Here is a 25,225-nt window from a genome sequence, read left to right as displayed (position 1 = left end):
TTTTTTTTTTAGTGGGACTGGCCTAAGACTGTCTTCTTGGTTTGTAAGTCTCTCTTGCTCTCAAGAATGGGCTCTTGAGGGGAGAGACCCCATCTTACTCCTTTATGCCACCAGCAACCAGGCACAGACCAGGTACTCAATAAAGGAACCCCTTCTGAAGGCAGAGCCTGGTAGTCAGGCCAGTGAGAGGGAACAAGAGGGGGACAAGAGGTATGGTGAGGCTAAGGCTGCTTTCCAGGGATTTGTGCCTGCTTGGCCCTAAGGAGTGACTTCCCATGTGCCCCAGTGGGAAATCAAGTCTGCTCATTAGCTTAAAAGCGCCGCTAGCAGGGTGGTTGCATGGCTCGGTCAATTAAGTGTCTGAGTCTTGATTTCAGCTCAGGTCATGATCTCAGGGTCATGAGATCGAGCCCCCTGTCCACCCACACTCAGTGCAGAGTCTGCTTGGGATTCCGTCCCTCTCCTTCTGCCCCTCCCACTAGTGCTCTCTTTCTCTCTCAGATAGATAAATAAATCTTAATAATAACAAGCACGATTAGTGGTTCAGTTCCCAAAACCTACATCCAGCACCGTCTCCCCTGGTGGAAACAGAAGAGGATTTTACTCAGTCTTTCTCCTGCATGATGAAACAGACAGTGGAAAGTTCCTTGCTTCTTCATAGTAGAAAAAGACCTTGGAAAAATTAGTTCTGAGGACAAAACTCTGAAAACTGGTCAGACTGACCCAAATACGAGTTTCTGAGCTATTTTTCATTATGTCTTGGGATGTGGTGTGCTGAGCCAGGAGGTGGAGTCTGCAGGCCACTCCTCTGGCCAGCCACTGTCACTTCTCCTATGTCAGTCCTCCAGGGAAGAGCCTGGCCTGGGACGTGGGGTGACAGACCCAGGGTGCATTCTTAGGAGCAATAGCGAGAAGCTGCCAAACATCTGGTATGTTAGCTGAAGACACGCAGGCAGGTGGGCAGAGGCCGAGGGAGGGAGAGCAGGGTAAAAACAGGCTGGGCTAGTGACACAGGGAGGGGCAAATGACACGGTCCTGAACACAGCCAGCTCCTCTGCAGTGGGTAGTAAGGGCTACATGCGTCCTCCTGAGCTCAAAACACCTCCTGCCCCCTCAACACAGCTGCTCAAGGTCCCAGTATCACAGATGTTTCTTTGTCCCTTGTTACAAGGCAGCCCTCCTTGGCAGGTTATCCACAGCTGGAAGGGAACAAGCAATCGGGAATCTCGGGTTCCCGTTCTACTCCTTCAGCACAGGCGTCAAGGACAGTCCCAGTAGCTTCCTGGGGTCTGGCATTTCCTCACCGGGAACTTGGGAACAGTGGTGACCGGTTCCACTCCACAGGGCTGGCGGGAGCATGGGGTGCAGGAGGGGTTCTAACGTCCTTCGAGAACCTCCGGGTGCTACCTGTGTTAGTGTTCCCCTCTGCCAGCCAGTTACTTTCTGCATGAGGGGTCTCAGGGAAGCAGCAGCAGAAGAACTTTGTCTGACTCTAAAACCCCAGGCCCTTTACTATGTACACAAGTTCCTCCAGAAACCTTAAACTCTTTTGTTTTGTTCTGTTTCTTCTGAGAAACCTCAGTGATGATTCATACCTCCTGCAGGAATCGGTCAAACCCCTTCCCGAACAGTCTTGGTGGAGAAAAGACAAGACGTGGGAAATGGACCAAAGCCTCTCACCAAGGAGTCTTGCCTTGGTGGCTCGCAAAGGGCCACTGGCTCCCCAGGGATGCCCCTTCTCCCTCTCACAGGGAAGCTGAGACCATCAGGCACAACCCAAGCCCCTTTCTCTGTGGCCCCCTTCCCTGCTGCCACCAAACCGCACTCAAAGGCCCTCTTCAGCACTACGGGGAAACAGAGAGCGACCTGACTGAAGCAGGGAGTCAGAAGCCCCTTCACCCCTGATGCAGTGGTCAGGCAGGCCTTCGAGGCTGGGAAGAGCCCGTAAAAATCAGGTGGACTGCCAACTCCTCGTGGCAACAACCTATGCCCACCAGGAGAAGCTGAGAGCAAGTGATGGCATTTCCAAGACTATGGCCACCGGCTCCAACTTCCTGGGTAAATGATGTCATGGAGTCCTCACTACTTCCACACTAATTCCCTTATACCCACCTGCCTCTCTTTTTCCAAAGCTCCTCTGAAGCAAGGACCTAACCTAGAGAGGAGTCAGATGCCCTATGTCCCAAAACGAGCTCTGCCTTCCCTCGAACTGTCCCTCCTGTGCCCCTGCCCCTAAGGTTCATGGACAGTGTGCCAGGCCGGGAGTCTTGCTCAGCCTTGACCCCTTGGGTGCCCTCTGCTCAGTCACAGCTGATAGTGCCTCCAGCCAGCATCAAACCTCCGGGACAAACAGTGGGTCTCCCACACACAGCTTCCCACAGCCCTAGGACACAGTTGATGCAGCTTTCATCATCAGAAGTCTGGTGCTGAGCCCCATCCCTAGTCTCATCTCCCCGGCACTCTAGCTCCGCTTCACTTAGACAAACACCCACACTTCCTCTCCCACACCTCCAAGGCTTTGCACATAGATGGCTGTGGTAGCAAAGCCCCTTCTATCTTTCCTCCCTGGGAAATTCACGTATCTTTCAGTAGCTTGAAACTCACTGCCTCCGTCACCCTGGGGAGGGCGGATTGCTGCCTCCTCTGTGCCTCTGTGGCACTCAGAAGACATCCCTGTGATGGCCATGGCAACCACAGGGCCGTGCTTTGCAGGAACAGCCCTAATTTTCAATATTCAGTCTTGCTGTTGCCAAAATAAACATACACATACTTGTCAGGCCATGTGTTTCCAACTCCTGGTTCAGAAACTGGGCAACACATTAACAGCACTGCACGCTAGCTATCTGTGCGTCTGTTCCCCCCAACCAGTTAAAAGCTCCTGAAGAATGGGGACTATCTCTTATTCACCTTTTTTTCTCGAGCTTAGAAGAATGCCTGGGAAAGGAGGCAGTTCTGAGCGGACAGACCAACTGTCCACTATTTGCCATTTAATGATCTCCCCAATACACAGTTTATGTCTCAGGGTGTCAGATGGTCACATCTACCAACAACTATAATTAGGCTGGACAAAACACTTTCGAAGTTTCAGGCATTTTGCCCTTTGAATTCAATTGCATCCTGCTCTAGGCAGAAAAGGCCAGCTCAAGGTATGATTCTTGAGTGATACCTCAAGAAACAAAGTTAACAGAGCAAAAAGGCATCTTTTAACAATAAATGCAAATAGACAAATCTGGTAGATGCTACCAAGTGATCAAACCAAGGCATCATCAGTACCAAAGCAGGAACCTGGCATTGTGTGCCACCTGCCACAGCAGCAAAGGGCAGCACACAATGTTACTTGTGATTCATTCTCACCAAAACTGTCCCACCCAAGTCGAATCTGGCCTCTAACTCAACCTCCAGCTACAGGAAATTCAGGAGACAAAGGAACAAGTGCAAAGACACCACAAGGGAACCATGAGACAAATCCAGAACTGAATCTTAAAAAATCAGTATCATTAACACTACCAACAACAAAAAGTCATTAAAAAAAAAAAAAAAAAAAAGCAAGGTGTTGTTCTGGACCGAACTATACTGGACAATGGTTCAAAGAGGAAAAACGGGGGCGTCTGGGTGGCTTAGTCGGTTGAGCCTCTGCCTTTGGCTCAGGACATGATCTCAGGGTCCTGGGATCAAGTCTTGCATCAGGCTCCTTGCTCAGCGGGGAACCTGCTTCTCCCTCTCCCTCTGTCCTTCTCCCTGCTCATGTGTTCTCTCAAATAAAATCTTTCCAAAAAAGAGCAAAAGACAAAGAGGAAAAACACTATTAAAAAACATTTGGGAGAAACTTGGAAAAACTTAAAAATTGGACAGGAGATGCTATTTGATAAAAATACCAGTTGACCCTTGAACAACATGGGGGTCAGGGGCACCAACCCCCGAGCAGTCAAAACTCTGTGTATACTTCTGACTCCCCAAAAAAGTAACTACTAATAGCCTACTACCGATGGGAAGACTTGTAGATAACATACAGTCGATTTAAAACCTATTTTTGTACATTATATGTATTATATACTGTATTCTTACAATAAAATAAGCTAGGGAAAACCAATGTTATTAAGAAAATCATAAGGAAGAGAGAATACATTTACAGAACTGTACCATTAAAAAAATCCACATAGAAGTGTACCCAGTTGTTCAAGGGTCAACTGTACTGATTTACTTAGGCATGTTAAAAGAATTGTTCTTACTCTTATTGGGGAAATAAAAATCAAAACCATAATGAGATGTCACCACCTGTCACCTGTCCCAATGGCTGTCACCCGAAATCTGTCAGAATGACTAAAATCAAAAAGACCAGAAATAGGAAGTGTTGGGGCGGCTGGGTGGCTCAATCGGTTAAGCATCTGCCTTTGGCTTGGTCATGATCCCAGGATCCTGGGACTGAGCCCCACGTCAGGCTCTTCACTCAGAGGGGAGTCTGTCCCTTTCCCCTGCTCACTCTTTCTCTCACTCGCTCTCTCAAGCAAATAAATAAAATCTTAAGAAAGAAAGAGAGAGAGAGAGAGGAAAGGAGGGAGGGAGGGAGAAAAGAAGGAAGGAAGGAAGGAAGGAAGGAAGGAAGGAAGGAAGGAAGGAGGGAAGGAAAAGGGAGTGTTAGCAAGGATGTGGAGGAAAAGAAAGCCTTGCACACACCATTGGTGGGAATGCAAACTGGTACAGCCACTGTGGGAAAAAGTATGGAGGCACCTCAAAATATTAAAAATAGAACTACCCTATGATCCAATAATTCCACTCCTGGGTATTTACCTAAAGAAAATGAAAACACTAGTTCTAAAAGCTATAGACACTGAAGCATTATTTACAATAGCTAAGACATGGAAGAGACCCAACTACCCAACCACAGATGAATGGATAAAGACAATGTGGTAAATTATTCAATGGAGTATTACTCAGTCATTAAAAAAAAAATATGGGACCTTGGCATTTGCAACATGGACAGACCTAGAGGGTATAATGCTAAGTGAAGTAAGTCAGACAGAGAAAGACAAATAACTCATATGTGCAATTTAAGAAACAAGACAAAACAAAAAAGAAAACAAATGAGCAAACAAACGAAAAGAGACAAACAAAAAACAGCCTCTTAAATACAGAGAATAAGCTGGTGGTGGCCAGAAATGGGAGCGGAGATGGATGAAATAGATGAAGGGGGTTAAGAGCACACTACTCAAGGGGCACCTGGGTGGCTCAGTGGTTAAGTGTCTGCCTTTGGCTTAGGTCATGATCACATAGTCCTGGAATTGAGCCCCACATCATCAGGCTCCCTCCTCAGTGGGGAGCCTGCTTCTCCCACTCCCTCTGTCACTCCCCCTGCTTGTGTGCTCACTCTCTCTTTCTGCAAATTAGTAAGTAAAATTTAAAAAGTAAAAGAGGGGTCCCTGGGTGGCTCAGTGGGTTAAAGCCTCTGCCTTAGGCTCAGGTCATGATCTCAGTGTCCTGGGATTGAGCCCCGCATCGAGCTCTCTGCTCAGCAGGGAGCCTGCTTCCTCCTCCCTCTCTCTCTGCCTGGCTCTCTGCCTACTTGTGATCTCTATCGATCAAATAAAATAAATAAAATATTCAAAAAAAAAAAAAGTAAAAGAGTACCCTTACCATGAAGAGCACTGAGCAATGTACAGAACTGTTGTTTCATTATACTGTACACCTGAAACTAACATAACACTGTAGGCTAACTACACTGGAGTTTAAAGAATATTAAAAAAATATCATGCCGAGTCTTAAAAGTTGTATTTAAGCTATGGGGTGATAGATCATGTTATCTGCAACCCACTTTCAGGTGAAAAAAAAAGTATATTACATCTACAGGAATACAAAGCAAACAGAGCAAAACAGGAACAATCTAGGTGGAGGATAGGTTTGGGGTTTATACTGTGCTCTTCTTTCAAGCATATTCAGCTTTTCTATATGCTTGAAAGTTTTCATAATAAAAAGTCAGGTGATGGGACGCCTGGGTGGCGCAGTTGGTTAAACGACTGCCTCCGGCTCAGGGCGTGATCCTGGAGTCCCGGGATCGAGTCCCACATCGGGCTCCCAGCTCCATGGGGAGTCTGCTTCTCCCTCTGACCTTCTCCTCGCTCATGCTCTCTCTCACTGTCTCTCTCTCTCAAATAAATAAAATAAAATCTTAAAAAAAATAAAAATAAAAATAAAAATAAAAAAATAAAAAAAAAAAAGTCAGGTGGGGCACCTGGGTGGTTCAGTGGGTCAAGCCTCTGCCCTCAGCTCAGGTCATGATCTCAGGGTCCTGGGATTGAGCCCCGCACCGCATTGGGCTCTCTGCTCAGCAGGGAGCCTCCTTCCTCCTCTCTCTCTGCCTACATCTCTGCCGACTTGTGATCTCTCTCTTGCTGTCAAATAAATATATAAAATCTTAAAGAAAAATGAAAGAAAGGAAAAAATAAGAGTATTAATACCTGCAGAATGAAAATATTACTGATATGAAAAAGAACCAAGTAGAGATCTTGGCAACTAAAACTGTAATTGTCAAAATAAAGAAAACAAGAGATGGAATGAATGATCAGAACAGATACAGCTGAGGGACACCTGGGGGGCATAGCTGGTTAAAGTGCACAGCTCTCGATTTGGGCTCAGGTCACAATCTAGGGATGGAGCCTGGGTCAGGCTCTGTGCCCAACACAGAATCAACTTGAGAATCTCCCTCCCTCTGCGTCTTCCCCTCCCACTCATGCTCTCTCTCAAATAAATAAATCTTTAAAAAAAAAAAAAAAAAAAGAACGGACACAGTTGAAAAGGAAATCAGTGTGCTGGAAGGCAAAGCCCAGGGTTTGTCCAGAACATAGCACAATACAACACTATGCTATTAAGATGGAAAAGGTAAGGGATGTGGAGAACAGACCCTAAATTCCAGCTCCCGACCCCTGCAAGCTCCAGAGGGGAGAAGAGGAGCTAATCAAAGACATTTTTTTAAAAATTCCTTAGACCTATAGGGATGCCTGGGTGGTGCAGACAGCTAAGCATCCAACTCTTGCTTTTGGCTCGGGTGATCTCAGGGTCCTGAGATTGAGCCCCATGTCTACTCCGTGCTCAGTGTAGAGTCTGCTTGGGTTTCTCTCTCTCTCTCCTTTTGCTCCTCCCTGCCCCATGCTTGCTGGCGTGTGCGCGTGCTCTCTTTCTCTCTCTCAAATAAATACATAAATCTTTTCAAAAAATCCTTAAGACTTTTAGAAATACAGGAGTTTTCACTCTGATTATACCTACTGACTTCAGAGCAGGGTGAATGAAAAAAATATCCCACAATCTAGACACACTATGGTAAGATTTCAGAACATTAGAAATCAAGGGTCACTTGATTTCAAGAGTCCCTTAGGGATTCTTTCTGAAAGAATCACTTAAGGAACAATTCAGGTAAAATCCAAATGAACTAAAGTAATAGAAAAAAACAGTAAGCCAAAAATAAATCAATAAAACCTGGAATTAAAGTCTAAAATAACTGTTGATGCAAAATGTCAAAAAAAAAAAATCAATAATGATCTGGCCTAATCCCAGATGATTTCAATGTGGAAAGTGGGGGTGGGAGGCAATGAGGAGGGAGGAAAAGTGCCTCACAGTTCTTGTCCTCTTAGGGTCAAAGAAATAAACACTAATTCTAGACCCCAGGTAGGAAAATATAAATTTGAATATATGGGATGAATAGAGACAGGACATATGTATTTCCAAATTACTAAGAGGGTGGCATGGGGGAAAGATCTAACAGAAGCCAAGAGTACTTTGTGATGCGGAAAAATTCAGTCACTGAACAATGAGGGCAGAAATGTTCATTAGTTAATTCAGCAACAACAGGGAGGGTGCGATGTTGAGTGCTGGGACACAGCAGAGCTCACAATCCCTCACCGGCATGGGAACAAACAAGTGAGCAAGACAAGGGTTGGGAGTAAGTGCTAGGAAGAAAAACACAGAGCAAGGCGAGTATGGGAGAGAACTCAGACTTCAAAAACACTATGCTTGGTGAAAGAACCCAGATGCAGGAAAACCCGCAATATTGTAGGATTCCATTTATATGTAACGCCTAGAACAGGCAACTTTATAGAGACAAAGTAAACCAGTAGTTGCCAGGGGCTCTGGGAAGGCAGGAAAATATCTGAAAAATGATTGTGGTGATGGTTATACAACTCTGTTAGTATACAACACCACACTGAACTGAACGCTTTAAATAGGGGAGTTCTATGGCATATGGATTATATCTCAGTAGATTTTTTTTTTTAAGGAACTTGGTAGAGTACTACTTTAGACAAAACAGTCAAGTAGGGGGCACCTGGGCGGGTCAGTCAATTGAGCAACTGACTCTTCATTCCGGCTCAGGTCATGATCCTGGGGTTGTGGGATTGAGCCCCATGTCGGGTTCTGCGCTCAGCGCAGCATCTGCTTGGGATTCTCTTCTCCTTCCGTCCCTCCCCCCAACTCACACTCTCGCTAAAATAAATTTTTAAAATCTTTCTTAAAAAAAGATAGTCAAAACCATAAGAGACTCTTAATCTCACAAAACAAATTGAGGGTTGCCGGGGGGGAGGCGGGTACGGAGAGGGTGGTTGGGTTATGGACACTGGGGAGTGTATGTGCTATGGGGAGTGCTGCGAAGTGTGCAAACCTGATGATTCACAGAACTGTACCCCTGGGGCTAATAATACATTATATGTTAATTAAAAAATTAAAAAATTTTTAAAAAGATAGTCAAATAAGGCCAACTCATGTAAAGCAAAACAACAATCTATTGATGTGTGTACACATGTATACACACAGAGCAAACTGCCCCAAAACATCTTAACACACATCTTAACTTCTATCCATTATCACTGCTCAGAGGCAGTGGGAATCCCTGAGTGGTAAAAAAAAGAATCCAGCTAGAATTCTGTAACTTGGAATCCTTTTAATACTTAATGAGTTTTTCATGCTAGGCTTGAAAACACCGATCTTGACCATTTTGCCTCAAACTAGCCAAACTTTGCCAGTTAAATTTTAAGAGATTAAGCTTTTTAACAAACCAGTCTACAAAAATTTCCCCACCAACTTGCGCCATGGTGATCCTGTTTCTCAAAAGTCGTAAAACCAAACCAAACAAAACCAAACCCCCGAGTTCCTATAACGTCTCCCATTTTCACCTGACACTTCTCTCTCCTTGCTGGCTGGAAGCCCTTCAGCTCCTGCGTGAACCCAACCCTTCAAGCAGAGGTTCACTGATACCGTTTCTTGCTTAGAAGGCTCTCTTTTCTCTCCCTCCCTTCCTCTCTCTCCCTGTGTCTCTCTCTCACTACTTGCTAGTTCATTCAGCCAACACTTACCAAAGGCTTATTCTGGGAGAATAACCCCAAGAAAACACTAGAGTTAGAGTCTACACTGAGGTATTAACCTTGTAATTTCAATAATAAAATAGATTTTTCTCTATGTATTTCAAAGAGTTTTCCCATATTTTATAAAACTGATCTTTTTCTATGTAATTATCTATAATGTAAACATGGCAGATATTAACAATTCATAGCTAGTGAACTAAACTTTTTTCTGACAGCTAAGATCTATTTTTTATCACAAAATCTTTCACTATTTGTGTACTCATGAGAGTTAAAACCCAAAAATAAAAAACAAGTTAAATGAAAAAAAAAAAAAACCCACAAAGTTTTTCATTGGAAAATGTAAACAGAACATTTTGAATTTTTTTTTTAGATTTTTTTTTTTTTTGAAATTTATTTCTTTAAGAGAGAGAGCGCGTGAGCACAAGTTGGGGGAGGAGCAAAAAGATAAGGAGAATCCCAAGCAGACTCTGTGGTGAGCATGGAGCCTAATGCGGGGCTTGATCTCACAACCCCAAAATCATGACCTGAGCCAAAATCAAGAGTTGGATGCTAACCTGACTGAGTCAACCAGGTGCCGCAAGATATTTTTCATTTTCAAAATGCCTATTTTTACCCTTCTCAGGCATCAAAATGGCAGGAGTGGGGATTCCCTGGCTTCAAATTGGAAGAATTTCTTTTTTTCAGAGAGGGATGGGATCCTTCAGTGATGAAATGGTCCAACACCATCAACATGAGCTAACCTAACCCACTAACCATAAGCTGTGAGCTGCAAGTCAACCTTTCAGGCCTCTCGCATCAAGATGAACAGCGTCTCCTTCAAAAACACTCACTTCAAGAGAGGACACACTCTAGTGACCTGCCACTGCCCAACACACATTGCAATTGCTGTCAGAGCCCTTGGACAAGCCCCCTGGCCTGACGTGAACCAGGATTCTGACTTTCTGGTTAGACCTCCCTTTGGAACAAAGAACGCTACCACTATGGAATGTTCTCCAATACACTCCTGAAGGACCTGCCAGGAGGAAGAGCTGCAGGCTCTGAAGAATGTGAATAAGGATCATCACAGGATGCCTGGGTGATTCAGTGGGTTAAGCCTCTGTCTTCAGCTCAGGTCATGGTCTCAAGGTCCTGGGATCGAGCCCCACATCTGGCACTCTGCTCAGCAGGGAGCCTGCTTCCCCCTTTCTCTCTGCCTGCCACTCTGCCTCTCTGCCTTGTGATCTCTCTCTCTCTCTGTCAAATAAATAAATAAAATCTTAAAAAAAAAAAAAAGAAAAAGTATCACCACAGCTGATCAAACACCTGGGAAATCGTGCACAATTTCTCAAGGAGACTATCCTGAAAGTGGGGAGCACCCAGGAACACATCGAGTCGCAAATTTTTTTTTAAACAAATCAGTCTCATTACATCTTAGTCACACTCCAAATCTGGGACAGTGTCACCTCAAACATGGACGAACAGGTGCGAAAACCTCGAAGAACTCACGATGTTTACACACCTCATGGAGGACTAAGTTCCTGTTTTTCCAGTCGAAGAAAGGGAGGCTTACAAGGCAGAGGAGTACAAATCAGATCAGAGGAGCCCACATACATCACAGTATAGACATAGAAGCTATTAATGAGAAACGGTCCTTGCTTATCAATTTATCACAGCAGGTTGGAGAGATCCTCTCTCTAACAGCAGTGGCTTGGGTTCTGTGGCTCCATGTTCAACAGAACAGCATTTTGTAAGCTGTTCTAGAAGATGGGCTTTTTCTTTTGTTCACAATAGCCATATGCACCAATTCACCCAATGCATCTGAATTAATAAGGATTTGTTTGTTTAACTAGCACTGGGCATTAGGATGCTGATACAGTATTGCTAATCAAAACACCAAAAAACATAAAATGCAAGTGATATACGATGGCCCAGATACTAAACTAATCCCCCACATTTCCGTGCGTGTATGTGCTGTATTTATGCACGTACTACCAATGGGTGATCTAGAACACAGGCCTCCATGTCCTGCTCTGTAAGATGGGGATCCTTCTCACAGGGTAACCGTGAGAAAACCCTGTGTGAGTAGGTGAGATAGGGATTCTCTCTGCAGCTCACTGACCAAGGAACAGATCACTGAAATGACTTGTACAAGGTCAGCTGGGCACCCAAACTGAGAAGCCAAGCTTCTGGACTCCCCATGCCATGCTCTCTTCCAGGTGATTTCCATACCAACATCAGTCCCCATTTACTGATGATCTGCAATGGGCCAGGTCGCTGAAGCTAAGAGGTCTCCAAGTGAAGCAGATCAGGAGTGGTGACATCACGTGCCTGGAGCGCTACGTGCAAAGTCAAGATTTTAAGGTGGTGCCTCATGGGTCTAACACTGACCCTCCTTCCACCGTCTTTCCATGACATGTGCTACCTCAGGGCTGTCAGAAAGCTCAGGAGGCAAAGTTTATTTGGCAACAGGATAGCTGTCATTGGCCTCAAGAGCAGATTTCAGACAACCAGTATGACCCAGAACTTCTTTCTTATCTAGCAGTCCTTTTGCTATTTCTTTTTTTTTTTTTTAAGATTGTATTTATTTGATAGAGAGATCACAAGTAGGCAGAGAGGCAGGCAGAAAGAGAGGGGGAAGCAGACTACCTGCTGAGCAGAGTCCCATGCTGGGCTCAATCCCAGGACCCTGAGATCATGACCTGAGCCAAAGGCAGAGGCTTACTTAACCCACTGAGCCACCCAGGCACCCCCTTTTGCTATTTCTGAAAAAGTCGGGGGGGGTGCCTGGGTGGCTCAGTGGGTTAAAGCCTCTGCCTTCATTCAGCTCAGGTCATGTTCCCAGGGCCCTGGGATCGGGCGCATCGGGCTCTCTGCTCGGTAGGGAGCCTGCTTCTTCCTCTCTCTCTCTGCCTGCCTCTCTGCCTACTTTTGATCCCTCTGTCTCTCTGTGTCAAATAAATAAATAAAATCTTAAAAAAAAAAAACAAAAACTGAAAAGGGACGCCTGGATGGCTCAGTGGGTTAAGCCTCTGCCTTCGGCTCGGGTCATGATCCCAGGGTCCTGGAATAAAGTTTTGCATCGGGTTTTCTGCTCAGCGGGAAACGTGCTTCCCCCCACCCTCTCTCTGCCTGCCTCTCTGCCTACCTGTGATCTCTGTCTGTCAAATAAATAAATAAAATCTTTTTTAAAAATTAAAAAACAAAAAACTGAAAAAGTCAAATCAATAACATCCATATCAGGAAGGCACCTGATCCAAACAGCAAAATCAGACCCCTGATTGGAAGGACCAAGGAAGCAAACTTTAAAAACAAGGCAGTTCCTATTTCCTTGGCTGCTCCCTCCTTTGGAAGCCACTACAAAAACAAAGGTGACTTGTAGGGCCTAGAGAAGCTTCAGTGCCAAGGCCCAAGGCCATACACTTTACCTCTGTGAGAGAGAGATCTGGCAACATCCCCAACAAGGGGAAAGTGAACCTGACAGAGAGCCGAATAAAGGGGGTACAATTCGACAAGGCTAACCTCTGTGTGTGGACTTGAGGCCTGTGTCCCCAGCGATCTGTAAAATGAGTTTACATAACAGGCCTTTGTGTTGTCCCAGATAAGAGAGAGTAGAGGAGCGGTCAGAATGTTTTAAGGATTTAGAACCGGCTGAGATTTCCTGGGGGACAGTGAGGTTGGGGGTGGCAGGGAGCAGGGGTGGAGCCAAGGATGGGGGAAGGGTGAGTTAAGAAATCAGGTCTGATCTAAGGAGGAAAACAGTTAACAACGACCACAATAATTTAAGTCCTCCTTTGTAATTCCTTGGTTTTATTCGCATTAGCACTTTCAGGATAGACAAGAAACCAGTAACACTGATTGCCTCTTCTTAGAAGGCAGTGTGGAGTTGGGGGACGAAGGTGGAAGGGAGCTGTTGTTTGTTTTTGTTTTTGTTTTTACTGTATGCCCTTTTACACTTTTGAAATTTTGAAATGCTGGACCATGTATTTGGATTATCTATTCAGAAATATATAAAGTGAATTTTCATACTAGTTTAAGCATGTCCATAGTTTTCCAACAACCCTAAGAAGCAAGCAGAGCAAAGATCATTAGTCCCGACTCCCAAATGAGGAAGCTGTGGGGTCTAAGAACTAAGAAGGGAAAAAGAATTTCTAACATAGGGTAGGAGAAGAATAAATGAAACAAGATGGGATTCGGAGGGAGACAAACCATAAGTGACTCTTAATCTCACAAAACAAACTGAGGGTTGCTGGGGGGAGGGGGGCTGAGAGAAAGGGGGTGGGGTTATGGACATTGGGGAGGGTATGTGCTATGGTGAGTGCTGTGAAGTGTGTAAACCTGGCCATTCACAGACCTGTACCCCTGGGGATAAAAATATATTATATGTTTATAAAAAATTTTTTTAAAAAAGAAACATGCATATAAATAAATTTAAAAAGAAAGGATTTCTAACATAACACAATTTTTAAAAAAGAAGGAAAGAATTGGGCCACAGTTGTAGTGAGACTGGAAATAAGACTCGGACCTTCAAAATCCTAAGCCAATGCTCTCTTTCAGAGACCCCACAGTTTGAAAGATGTAGCCCGCCCCCGCATCCGCTCTTGAAGTTCAACCTGCATAGCTAGAGCTGTGGGAATCCACATGGCGTATGGCACAGGAACCCATCACCCTATATGGAGTCTTACTAACCGGCACAGCAGGCTAGGTGAGCTGTTCAGAGCTGGCTAGATGTTTTGGGAGCAAACATCCTGAAACTTGCTAGAGTTTCAACCCTTCTTACTGAAAAATCTATCAAATGCCCAAGTCCATGTTGCTTCTCAAAGTACAGTGGCTGCAACTGCATTTTTACTAGATTCATTAACTTCCAGGCTCTCGGGGTCATCATTTTGAACTCAGAGGGACTTAGACGGGTGGTCAAGTGTAAAAATGAGCACTGGGCTTAGAACCCAGGCAGACCCTGGGTTCAAGTCCTGATTTTGCACCTGATTTGGGTGTGACCTTAGATATGCTGGTCACTTCCTTTATTTTGGCCTCAGCTTCCCCTCTATTAATAAAAATCAATTCGCAGACATGTACTGTGCACCGTGTGTCTAACACTGCTGCAGGTGCGGGGCCTCACAGGCCCACAGAGCAGACTAGATCCCCGCACTTTGAAGGAGTGGATAGACCCTGTACAGGAGGAGATCAACACATGAGGTCATTTCCAGTCTGATGAGCTATGAATTTACCCCCTGAACTCACCCTGTAATGTGGAGAGAGGGTCCACATTTGCAGTGGGAGCCAAATGAGGAAGCAGGAGGGGGATGTAGGGACATAATATGACAGGCAGGGGGACAGATACAAAGAGCCCAAAGCAGGCATGTCTGAAGGACAGAAAGGGCTAGTGAGGCTAGAGAGCAGCACGTGAGGGCAGAGGGAAGGAGATAAGACAGCCAAGGCAGACAGGGGGCCCACAACTTCAGGTGAGGAGTCTGGATGCCATTCTGGTTGCAACAGGAAGTAATTATAGAAATAAAGAGGTTTAATTTGATCTGTGATGTTGCAAACTTTCTTATTTTTTAGCAGCAGAACTTTTCAGTCAAATAAAAACAAGTGGAACCTCAATATAGAACTGGATAAAAGTGGTTTTGCTCGGGCTGGGGGAGAAGCTAGTTAAGGCCCTTCTGAACTTGTGGCCTCTTGGCTTTTCCCCTTTACCCCTGCGGCAGCTCCCAAGCACTGGAGCTCAAAGGAGCTGCAAAAACACCAGGTGATCTATCTCTGGGTTCTTCAAGCTCTAACAAAATCTGGCAGTACAGGGAGAGGAGGCATGGGGAATCATGCTGGACCCTTGCTGGGCCCCAGACAGCCCCTGGAAAGGTTTTAAATCCCTGAAGTGCAGGAACAATAACAATAAAATCTGGCTCATCAAAGGTTCCGGTTAAAGTGACATTGCTGAAACTATAGGGACAGAAAACAGATCGGTGATTGCCAGGGGCTAGGGTGAAGGGAGGACACTGACACAAAGGGAGGGACACAGGGGAACTTTCTGGGTTGCTGGAAGTATTGTATACTGTGACTATCCTCGTGATTATGGGACTCTATACATTTCATCAGGATTCACAGAACTGTACACCTAAAATGGGTGAAGCTTAAGGAGCATAAATTTAACTTGAACAAACCTGATGTTTAAAAAAAAACACAAAATACAAAGACACCTCCGAGGTATTTTATGGATGGAGAAACAGACTTGGAGAGCAAAAATGACTTGCTCCTGCTGAGTCAGAAGAGCCCCCAAATGGCTGATTGAAGGGCTACCCCCAACCCCCACGCCACCGCTCCTCAGTTTCAATCCCAAGCCTCTTTAGTACCTGGCCTCAGGTTTCTCTGACTTGCAAACTGAGGAGGTAGATACTTGCCAAAGACTTTCCCACTCCAAACAATCAGATTCTAAGAAGCAGGCTGGTGTAGGGGAAAGACCTCAATGTCAGAAACACTGTAAGAAAAATGCCCACTTGTGTCAGTTATGAGCTGGGTGCCCTGGGGCCAGCCTGTCCTATGCCAGGATAGGGTTAATAAGAACAATCTGTACATCAGCTGGCACACAACAGCCTCCAAGAGGGGCAGCCATTATCACCCTTCTACCCTGACCGGATCACAGTCCCTATCCCACCAGGCTGCTTCCTAAGAACAACGTGGAGGTAACCATAGGGAACAGAAATCGCCAACTCCCTGCCCTGCGTTGCATAACCTGTGCTCGGGTACACAGTACACCCTGGGCTCCACTGGGGCACAGGCTGTTATCTAGCCAGGTAAACAGGAACACCCCGCCCCCTCCTTGACCACCGTCAGCACCCAGCCACCACAAACACTCGGGGGCAGGAGAAGGCCGGCAGCGCGCAGGAACACCACTGCTCTTTATGCCTATATTTTGGGCACTCCACTTTCCCTGTGGCTGCTGGCATCATCGCAGGGCACAAACTCATCCACAGACACACTCCACCCATCCTACAGCCCTTCCCTCACCACCTGTTCCAAAGGGGTGGTCCCAAATAATGACTCAAAGCTGCCGGCCCCACCTTGTTTTTTTTTTTTTTTCTCTCCAATGTAAGGCAACCAAAAACACAGAAACCCAAGAGATTCTTTAAGACAAAACAAAACAAAAGCCTTCAGGCAAAGAGATTCTGCTTCCGCTGGCACATCAAATCATGTAAAGTTTGTTGGCTTACTATTTCTCCACGGAGGAACAGGAGGTAGGCAACACCCAGAAATTATACCAATTTTGCAGAAACAAAGAGCTAAGTACCCTGGCTAAAGGCAAACATGAGCGGGGCTACAGCGGCCCAGGGACCAAAGCCCCAGAGCATCAGGTCTCAAGGGACTCCCCCATACCTTGGCTCAACTTCTAGAAAACACAGAGATAACAGGAGATAACACTTGTCCTGTGCTGCCCCTGCCCAGTGCTCTTAAGGGCTGTCATGGAGATCATGTGAACTGAAAATCGTGAGAGAATGGAAAAGATTTCTGCAGAGCTCAGTTAAGTTACTGAGCAAAAACAATGCTTTGCCCCAGCCACGGTCTCCTCACTCTATGAGGGAGGGCTGGTAGCCAGGTTAAGAAACTGATTCATTAATCACAAATATTATTTATCAAACCACTGCCAGGACATTGTGGCAACTACATCCTGCTGTTTCTCTTCAGAGTCATTGCCAAAGTTGGGTCCTCTCCCCCACCTTCCGGTATCAGTGAACTTTTCAGTTTCTATCAAACTCCAGCTGGGGGAGGGGACCCAGGGCTGGCCCTCGTCGAGTAAAGTTCCACCACCAGGTCCACAAAGAGACTGCAGGGAGGCGTGGCCAGGCCGGAAATTCTGACAAAAAGTTTTGGCCCTCCGGTCCTAGAAACAACTACTTCCTGATCCTTCCTAGGCTTGGGGCGGTGTAGTTCTCAGGCCGGGTTCCCCCCACCAGGGCCGAGCTGAGGGCTTCGATCGAGAGGGTAAGGGTCAGGTCAGCTAGGCGGCCTTCTGTCCCCCGCACCTCGAGCCGCTCTGCTGCCTTCCACTGGCTAAGTTATTTTGGAGCAAAAGTGCCCCCAGGGTGTGAGCTCCGGAGGGCAGGGCCTCCTCCCCCGCAGCATCCCCAAAACACACACACACACAAAAAAAACACCCCAAGGCCGGCGTTCTGAGGGCTGAACCCGACCCAGACCCCAAGGCCCAGGCCTGCTCCGACAGGAGGAAGGGAAAGGGGGAATCGAAAGGGATTTTCCAGAAACCTGAGGACAATCCGGGGCGCTCGCAGCGGCCTGGGGCCGCCTCCACCGAGGGAGCGCTTTTCGAGGGGCCCGGGTCAACCCCCGGTGCCCGTCGGAGACCGGGCTGAGCGGCAGTCAGAGAGGGCCAGGCCACCCCCGTCCGGCGACCCCAGGCTGGGCCTCCCACCTTGACCCGCTTGCCCTGGATTTCCAGCGTCTTCATGGTGAAGTCGACGCCGATGGTGCTGCCCTGGCGCTCCGAGAAAGCGCCGGTCTTGAAGCGCTGCACCACGCACGTCTTGCCCACGCTCGCGTCGCCCACCAGCACCAGCTTGAACAGGAAATCATACTGCTCGTCCGGGTCCCCCGGGCCCGGGCCCGGCCCCGCCATGGCCGCGCGGGAGCCGAAGGGCCGGCGCTCCGGACGCTGAGGGAAGCCTGAGCTCACGGAAGCCGCGGACCGCCTGGCGACGTGGAACCGCCGCAACACCTGAAGAAGGGGCGCCGCCGTCTGCCGGTCCCGGCCCGGACCCGCCCCGGACCCGCCCCGGCCGGCCCCCCGCCCCGCCCCCGGCCAGCCCGGAGCCCCGCGGGCCTAGGCTCAGCACGGGACTCGCCTAGTCCCGCCTCCGCAAAGCTCGCGGCCGGCCCTCTGCTCCTTCCGGGCCAGTCCGGTCCTCGCGCTTGGCCTCAGCCCCGCCCCGGCCCCACTCTACCAGGAGCGCATCGGGCCCGCCCCATCCCCCGCTCCAACCTCAGCCCTTCGCGGGACAGACTCCGCCCTCAGCCACACCCCCAGTTAGACCCCGCCCCCGGACCCGCCCTGGCCGGACTCCGCCCCCAGCGTCGCTCTCGGCCCCGCCCCCAGCCCGACTTGCTGCCCTCCGCCCGCGGACAGTCAGCTTCTCAGCTCCTCCCCTAAACCCGCCCACAACCCAACTCCGCCCAAGGCACTGCCAGCACTCGCCACGCCCCCCACCGCCGCGGGCTAGGCTGCCTCACTGGAGCAAACAGGACCCGCCTCGAGGGTACGGTGGAGTCCCGGGGCATGCAGGCCTGGGGGCCCATTAACCCAAACCTTGAACCAGGAACGGCCTCCTCTAGAATGGATCACTGGGAAGGGGACAAGCGGTGGCAGAATCCCTGCAACAGGGGATGTCTGTGTCTCCGACGCAGACGGGAAAGGCGAAGGAACGAGAAGGCTTCAGTGAGGCCAGAAATTAAGCCGGCTACAAAACTGGGGTGAAGACCAGAATCCTGGTTGGGAAAGGGACCCGAAGGCTGCCCGCTCAAGGTGACGCCCCCTTCAGGACTCTCGAGAGAAGGGAACTAGAGAGCCCATTTGGTGGATGGCAAGGCGGGAAGGAGGAGTTGGGAGATCACGACCCCCAAAGGCCTAGCGGTTGTTGAAGCAGCTGTCCTAATGGCTCAGGGTGGGCTGGTTCAGTTGGGGTTATGGGTCCATTTGGGGGAACTGACCCAGCCAAACAGCACCAGTGATTGGGCTGAGCAGAGGGGCATGGGAAGTTTGTGGGGAATTCTGTGGAAGGTCAGACAAGCTTTTGCCAAGATAATCCATAAACCAAGAGTCCTTGGAGAGGGCGCCTGGGTGCCTCAGTGGGTTAAAGCCGCTGCCTTTGGCTCAGGTCATGATCTCAGAGTACTGGGATCAAGTCCCGCATCGGGCTCTCTGCTCAGTAGGGAGCTTGCTTCCCTCTCTCTCTCTCTGCCTGCCTCTCTGTCTACTTGTGATCTCTCTCTGTCAAATAAATAAATACAATCTTTTAAAAAATAATAAAATAAAATGTCATAGTATCTTAAAAAAAAAGAGAGTCCTTGGAGAAATGGAACCGAGCTACGATGGAACCTATCCCCACAAAGGGCTTCCCAACTACCCAGCAGGGAGGGCATTGAGGACACTCCTGCCCTCTTCAGACTCCAGTTCTACTTGGTTCAATAAATTGTTATTAATGCCTACTATAGGCCCTTGGAACACATCAGTGAACAAAGCGAGCAAAAATCCATACCCTCCCCAGCAGAAAAGGGAAGAGGGCTTTCCCATAGCTTAAGGAGACTATGGAGGGCAAGTCCACCAGGACCAGAGTCCCTGAGGATCCCCGACCTACCTTACTGGCTAAGTGAGGAAGAGACTGGATTAGGAGGCAAAGACAGACCCATGGAGAAGATGGAGTAGCAATCTGTTCTGGAACCATGGAAGCTCTTCTCCCATGGGAAGTGCCCAACAGTGTTAGACAGAAACCCCCAAAGGGCTATGGAAAAACAATTCGGGGAGCCCAGCTTTATTATATCAGACTGGAGGGGCAGGAAATAGCTTCTCATTCTGAAGTAGTAGGAGACAGAAGGACATGGGGTGGAAGACTTCCACAGGCTGGGGTTGGCTCTGGGGCATGTCAAAGCTCAGAACCCCAGAAAATAACATCTGTTCCAGCCCAGAGTGGCTCCTCACAAGCCACTGGTGGAAAGAAGAAAGGAAAAGGTGAGCCCGGGGGCTGAGATGAGCCAAGACTCAGCTACTGGAAGCATGGGGAAAGGAACAAAGAGAATAGACATTCACAGGGTGGGGTGGACATGTGGCTGAATAACTGAACTGGCCTTTATGTTTGCCTTGCCTGGAATTGGTTTAGGGTGGGGTGAAGGCCCGTTGGTCTGGCTATGGATCTTGCCAGAAAGTCCAGCTACCACTTGTCTTTGTGGGTGATGGAAATGTTCTAAACCTAGACTGTTGGGGCACTTGGGTGGTTCCATTGGTTAAGTGTCTGCCTTTGGCTCAGGTCTTGATCTCAGGGTCCTGGGATCGAGCCTTGCATTAGGCTTCCTGCTCATCAAGTAGACTGCTTTTCCCTCTGCCTCTGCCTGCCACTCCTCCTGCTTGTGCTCTCTCTCTCTTTCAAATAAATAAAATCTTTTTTAAAATGTTAAATTCCTTTTTTAAAGATTTTATTTATTTATTTGACAGAGAGACACAGTGAGAGAGGGAACACAAGCAGGGGGAGTAGGAGAGGGAGAAGCAGGCTTCCTGATGCAGGACTCAATCCCAGGACCCTGGGATCATGACCTGAGCAGAGGGCAGATGCTCAACAACTGAGCCACCCAGGGGCCCCACAATTTAACATTCTTAAAGCTAGTGGTGGGTAGGCTGACTTTTAACTGTCTTTGTACTGTTGCTACATGGGGGCACACCATCCCAGTTGATAAGCCAAAGCGCCCGTGGTCACCCCAACAGTCTGTGGATCAGAACTCCAATGCCATCTTTCTTGCCCTTCCTTGGAGCCTGATGTGGGACTTGATCCCAGAACCCTGGCATTTTGACCTGAGCAGAAGGCAGTCGCTTAACCAACTGAGCCACCCAGGCACCCTTCTTCCTCCTTTCTTTTTTCATCTTTATTCTTTCTACAGTCACCATGATTAAAATACACAACCTCTAACAATATCACCTGAGTTCTATTTCGCAGCGCCCAGACTTAGTGCTAAAAATGTGCCTCCAACAGACCCATCAGACATGAAGGTGAGAAAACACAGTAAGGAAGCGAAGACCAGACATCAACGATGATACCCTGCATTCTTAATATAGAAGAGTGCTTGCTACGCGACATTAGAATATAATGGCGCAGCAAGGAAGCTAAGCTATCTTACCGGAGCTTTAGACATGGGTACCCTGGGCTGGTGCTGGCTGATGACTGGGAAGGTGCCCTCCCAGGGGCCAGCCCTCAGCCCAACTGGAGGCCAAAGAAATGCCAGCTATCCAACTCTCTCCCCACTCCCAGAACCCCAAAACATCATGAACATGGAGAAATGAACCCCAGTCCTCCCTGCTTCTGTTGATTCCATTTCATGCTTGAGGCTCTGTCTGAAAATAGAGGGATCAAATGGCTCTCGCAGCACCCCTACTTCTACCTCTGCCAGCTCCATGCTGTCCTCCCACCCCCACTGCCACCCTCCCCCTGGCACAGTGCTCCCACCCAGGCCTGTGCTGGCTTAACAGCCTCCACACCACCCCCTCAGTATCAGGTTGCCACAGTTCCCCTCCCCCCACCCAAGGGGCTCTGACAGGCCACTCCGCTGCTCAAACTTCGGTGATAAGTCCCAGACCCTCTGAAACACAGTATTACACCGTATTCCTCCTTCATCTGTGTCCCCCATCCCCGCCCTTTTTCCCAGACCCTCCAACTTGCCAGTTTGCATGGAGTCCTCCATGGCATAGCCAGAGGGACTGAGGGGGATCAAGCCCTGCTCTCCCCACTCCTCACCACACAGACTGAGATGGAAACCCAGGCTTTGAGATGCGCAGGAAATACCCTGTATGGAAACTCAGCACCCCTCAGCCCTGCAGGGAACTTCCCTCTACATTCTTTTTGGGAGGGGGGGTTGGGGGGAAAGTGCAACAGGAGAGGGACAGATATGAAAATGCCTGAAGGGGCGGTGTGCTGCCAATGGTCTCCCCAGGGTCCCGTCTGCTCGTTAGTCAAGCACTGCCTGCCCCACTAGGGAAGGCCTGATGTACCCAGATGGGTTCCTGCTGTCACCGCTTCACAGTTTCTGTGAGCAGGGGCTGAGACACCCCCACTACATCCTTTCTTAGGGCTTTGGGAGGAGGCAGTGGGATGCTGATGTCTCTTCTTCAGTTCAGTTGTTAGAGGATGGGGGCGCTGCTGTCTGTGTGGCCACACAACCGGAACCTTTGCTCCCCTGTGACCGGCCTGTCCCTCTCATCACTGCCCAAGGTATCCAGGGTCAGAGTAGAACATGTTCATCTCTTCCTTGTTTATAAATTGCTCAAGAGCCTGAACACAAGTGTCAGGGGGGTCAGAGTACAGGGCGGGTGGGGATGCATGGGGAGGAAGCCCAGCCTAAGGCCTGGATGGTGCTAATCTGATGAATCTTAAAGCAAACCAAGAGGAAGACTGATGTTTTACTAGTAGGAAAACCAGTGGGGTGAGCAAAGGGGAGGGAAGTCTATGGAAATATGGAGAGTCGCCTTTTTGGAAACTTCAGGCAAAGCCAAAGCGAATATAAACCACGAAACAGATTTTGTCAACAAACTCAAGGCTCCCAGGACTGGCTCTTTTGTCTCTGAGCAATGAACTGGGCCGAGGAACCACATCCCCACCAGTGATGACACCTGTCCAGCAGATTCCTCTGCTGTTGCAGGTCCAGAATGGGAGCCCTGCAGAGATCTTCCCTCTGGGGCCCCTCGCAGGGCAAGTAGCCAGGGCCTCTGGGACAGGGCCATCTCTGCCAAGGACACCTATAGGACATGGTGCTAGGTGCTTTCCCACCTAGCCTTGGTTTCCTCAGATATGGGACACTCATTCCTGTCTGCCTACGTCCCAGCAAGCCACCGCAAGACCCTAGCTGGGACATGCTCTGTACACTGCGGGGCTGGAGCAGGGGCTCCTGTGTCTGGCTCTATCCCAGGGGTTAGAAGCCTGGTAACTCCACTGATTGAGGGATGGAGGCCTGGAGCCTGGACCTTCCAGAGGGGTCACACTCCAGGCATTTCCAGTCACCTTTTCCAGGGAGAAGAAATGCCTACAGTTTGGATTTCCTGCTGTCCTTGAATGCTGGGCAGCCCCCAAGCCTACATGTACCCTTTGGAAGAAAAACCCCCAAGGGAGTGGTCTGAGCCAGGCCACCACACACCCCAAAGAGACTGTGATGAGGGCCCTCACTTGCCTCTGCTTGCACCGTAGCACTGCCGGACCCTGGGACAAAGTCCTGGGCTTTAAAACAGGGAAACTAAGGCCAGGGGCCTAGGTCCCAGAGCTGAGCCTGGCCCTGCCCCTCCATCCCCTGGGAGTTCCCAAAGCTGCAACCCTGCCTCCCCCTGCTCCCTACACACATTCACCCAGGGGCTCAGCTAAGCGGGGACAAGCCAGCCCTTCCCTGAGGGAAGCCAGGAGTCAAGGTGCCCCCACCCCAGTCACACACCCCCCCTCTCCTCACCCTCTGTTGCCTTTCCCATGCAGCCACATCCCCCCGCCACCCAGCCTCTGCCTGCCCTGCCTCCTGCCTCCTGTCTCCACATCCAGCTCCACACACCCTCCTAAGGCAGGTCACACATTGCCTGGTTCAAACTCTTGCTAGGATCTGCACAGCTCCCTCAAGGAGCCTATCTGGACTGGCCATGGCCTGGCTAGCCTCTCCCCTGACACTCACCACCTTCAGCCACATGGGGATTTGGCGTTCCCTAACCCCGCTGCTCCCCTGACAGGCAGACCCCTCCAGACCTGCCCAAAGAACCCAACTCCCCCCTGTGTCACAGGCTTCCCCAAGCAGGGCCTCCTGTTGACACACAGTCCAAGTTGGGGCCTGGACCCAAAGGACAGCCCCCTGGTCCTGACACTGACTCCCAGACCCTCCCAGGATCCCTACAGAGTACGTGGAGCACCCCCCACCCCGACACACACACAGCCCCGGAGACTGCTGTGTCCCATCTCTACTGGAAAGAACAGACCCAGCCCAGAGGGCAGGCTTATCCCTGACTGTTGCTTCCTGGGCATCTGTGATGTGCTCTGACCCAGGCCACCTTGGGGACCTCCCCAGCCTCTGTCCTGAGAGGGAGCCCGGGATGTGTCCCACCCCTCCCACACCCTGGCCTTGTACTTCGGGTCTCTGGTCCCAGCGGGGACTCTGCACCAGGCATCCCACTGCACCTCAGTACGCTTCCAGGAACAAGCTGCAGACATGGAAGTTTCCCTTTCATATAAAAATCTTTAATAAAAATAGCTCTCTTCTGAAAGAGTCGTAAGACAGAAGTAACGAACTGAAACTCCTGCCCCCTGGGCAGAAGGGAAGGAGGCAGGCTGAGTGGGCCACAGACAACTGGGGGCAGAACCTGACCCAAAAGGAACAGCCCTGGCTGGCGACTGACATGTGACTATGGGCCCAGGGTTGACACATTTTGTCATTTTTCAAGAGGAGGTAGCAATACGTCTTTTTAGGAAAAACTGCATCTTTTTAATGGCAGTCATAAATTGACGTCCCTCCCCAGCTATGACAGTTGAAAGCTAAGTAAAACACAGGCCGTCTGTGAGCAGCCTGTTTTACACACTCCGGATAAAAATAAGTGGGTTCCTATAATAGCAAAACATTTGTACAAAAGTGACAGCTGAACGGGTTCGGCACGCAGACAGCCTGCCAGGGAGGCCCAGGCAGCCCCTCCCTTCAGATCAGGGGAGGGGGGTTAAAAAAGGGAGGGGAAGTAGCAGGAAGACTCGAAGCACTAGCCAGCCTGTCTGCGATCCCAGGACAGCAGAGTGCGGTGGGCTCACCAAGGGCCACCGGGGGATAATGGTCTTCTGTCAGATTTTCAGACCCTGAGCAGGTCTCAGCTCAGCCCTAGTAGCCCAGAAGTCTCTTGGCCTCTTCGCTCTGGGCCTGCAGGGTCTCACTAGCATACTTCTGGAGGAGTTCCATCTTCTTCCTCCGTACCAGGGCCTCCTCGATCTGTGGATGGCAAGAAGAAAGGGCTCATCCTTTACTCCTCCAAGAGGCCCTCCATACCTTGCTGGAACCTGGCCAGGAGGGAGTGCCTGGGACAGAGGCCATTGAGGAGCCAAAACCCAGAGGCATCTCCCCAAGCCCCACTCTTCCGCACCGCAAGTGTGGGAACACCGTGTGTCAGTATCCCCTAAAGCAGACAAGAGCCT

The 25,225-nt window shown here is 49.2% G+C and overlaps 2 protein-coding genes across 2 annotated transcripts in view; both read right to left on the bottom strand.

Moving 5' to 3' along the window:
• Window positions 1–18,052, bottom strand: part of RAB43 (RAB43, member RAS oncogene family) — a 35,582-nt gene extending 17,530 nt beyond the window's left edge. Inside the window, exon 1 of the mRNA XM_044252899.1 lies at window positions 17,743–18,052. Within this exon, the coding sequence (XP_044108834.1) occupies window positions 17,743–17,946 (204 nt within the window). The 5' untranslated portion in view covers window positions 17,947–18,052. The remainder of the gene's footprint in view (window positions 1–17,742) is intronic.
• A 6,215-nt stretch (window positions 18,053–24,267) lies between these two features.
• Window positions 24,268–25,225, bottom strand: part of ISY1 (ISY1 splicing factor homolog) — a 29,184-nt gene continuing 28,226 nt past the window's right edge. Inside the window, exon 11 of the mRNA XM_044252898.1 lies at window positions 24,268–25,022. Within this exon, the coding sequence (XP_044108833.1) occupies window positions 24,915–25,022 (108 nt within the window). The 3' untranslated portion in view covers window positions 24,268–24,914. The remainder of the gene's footprint in view (window positions 25,023–25,225) is intronic.

Source organism: Neovison vison, chromosome 6, assembly GCF_020171115.1.
Source record: "Neovison vison isolate M4711 chromosome 6, ASM_NN_V1, whole genome shotgun sequence".
NCBI classification, from domain to species: Eukaryota; Metazoa; Chordata; class Mammalia; order Carnivora; family Mustelidae; genus Neogale; species Neogale vison.
The sequence above is the reverse complement of the archived record's forward strand: the minus strand, read 5'-3'. Positions and strand labels throughout refer to the sequence as shown.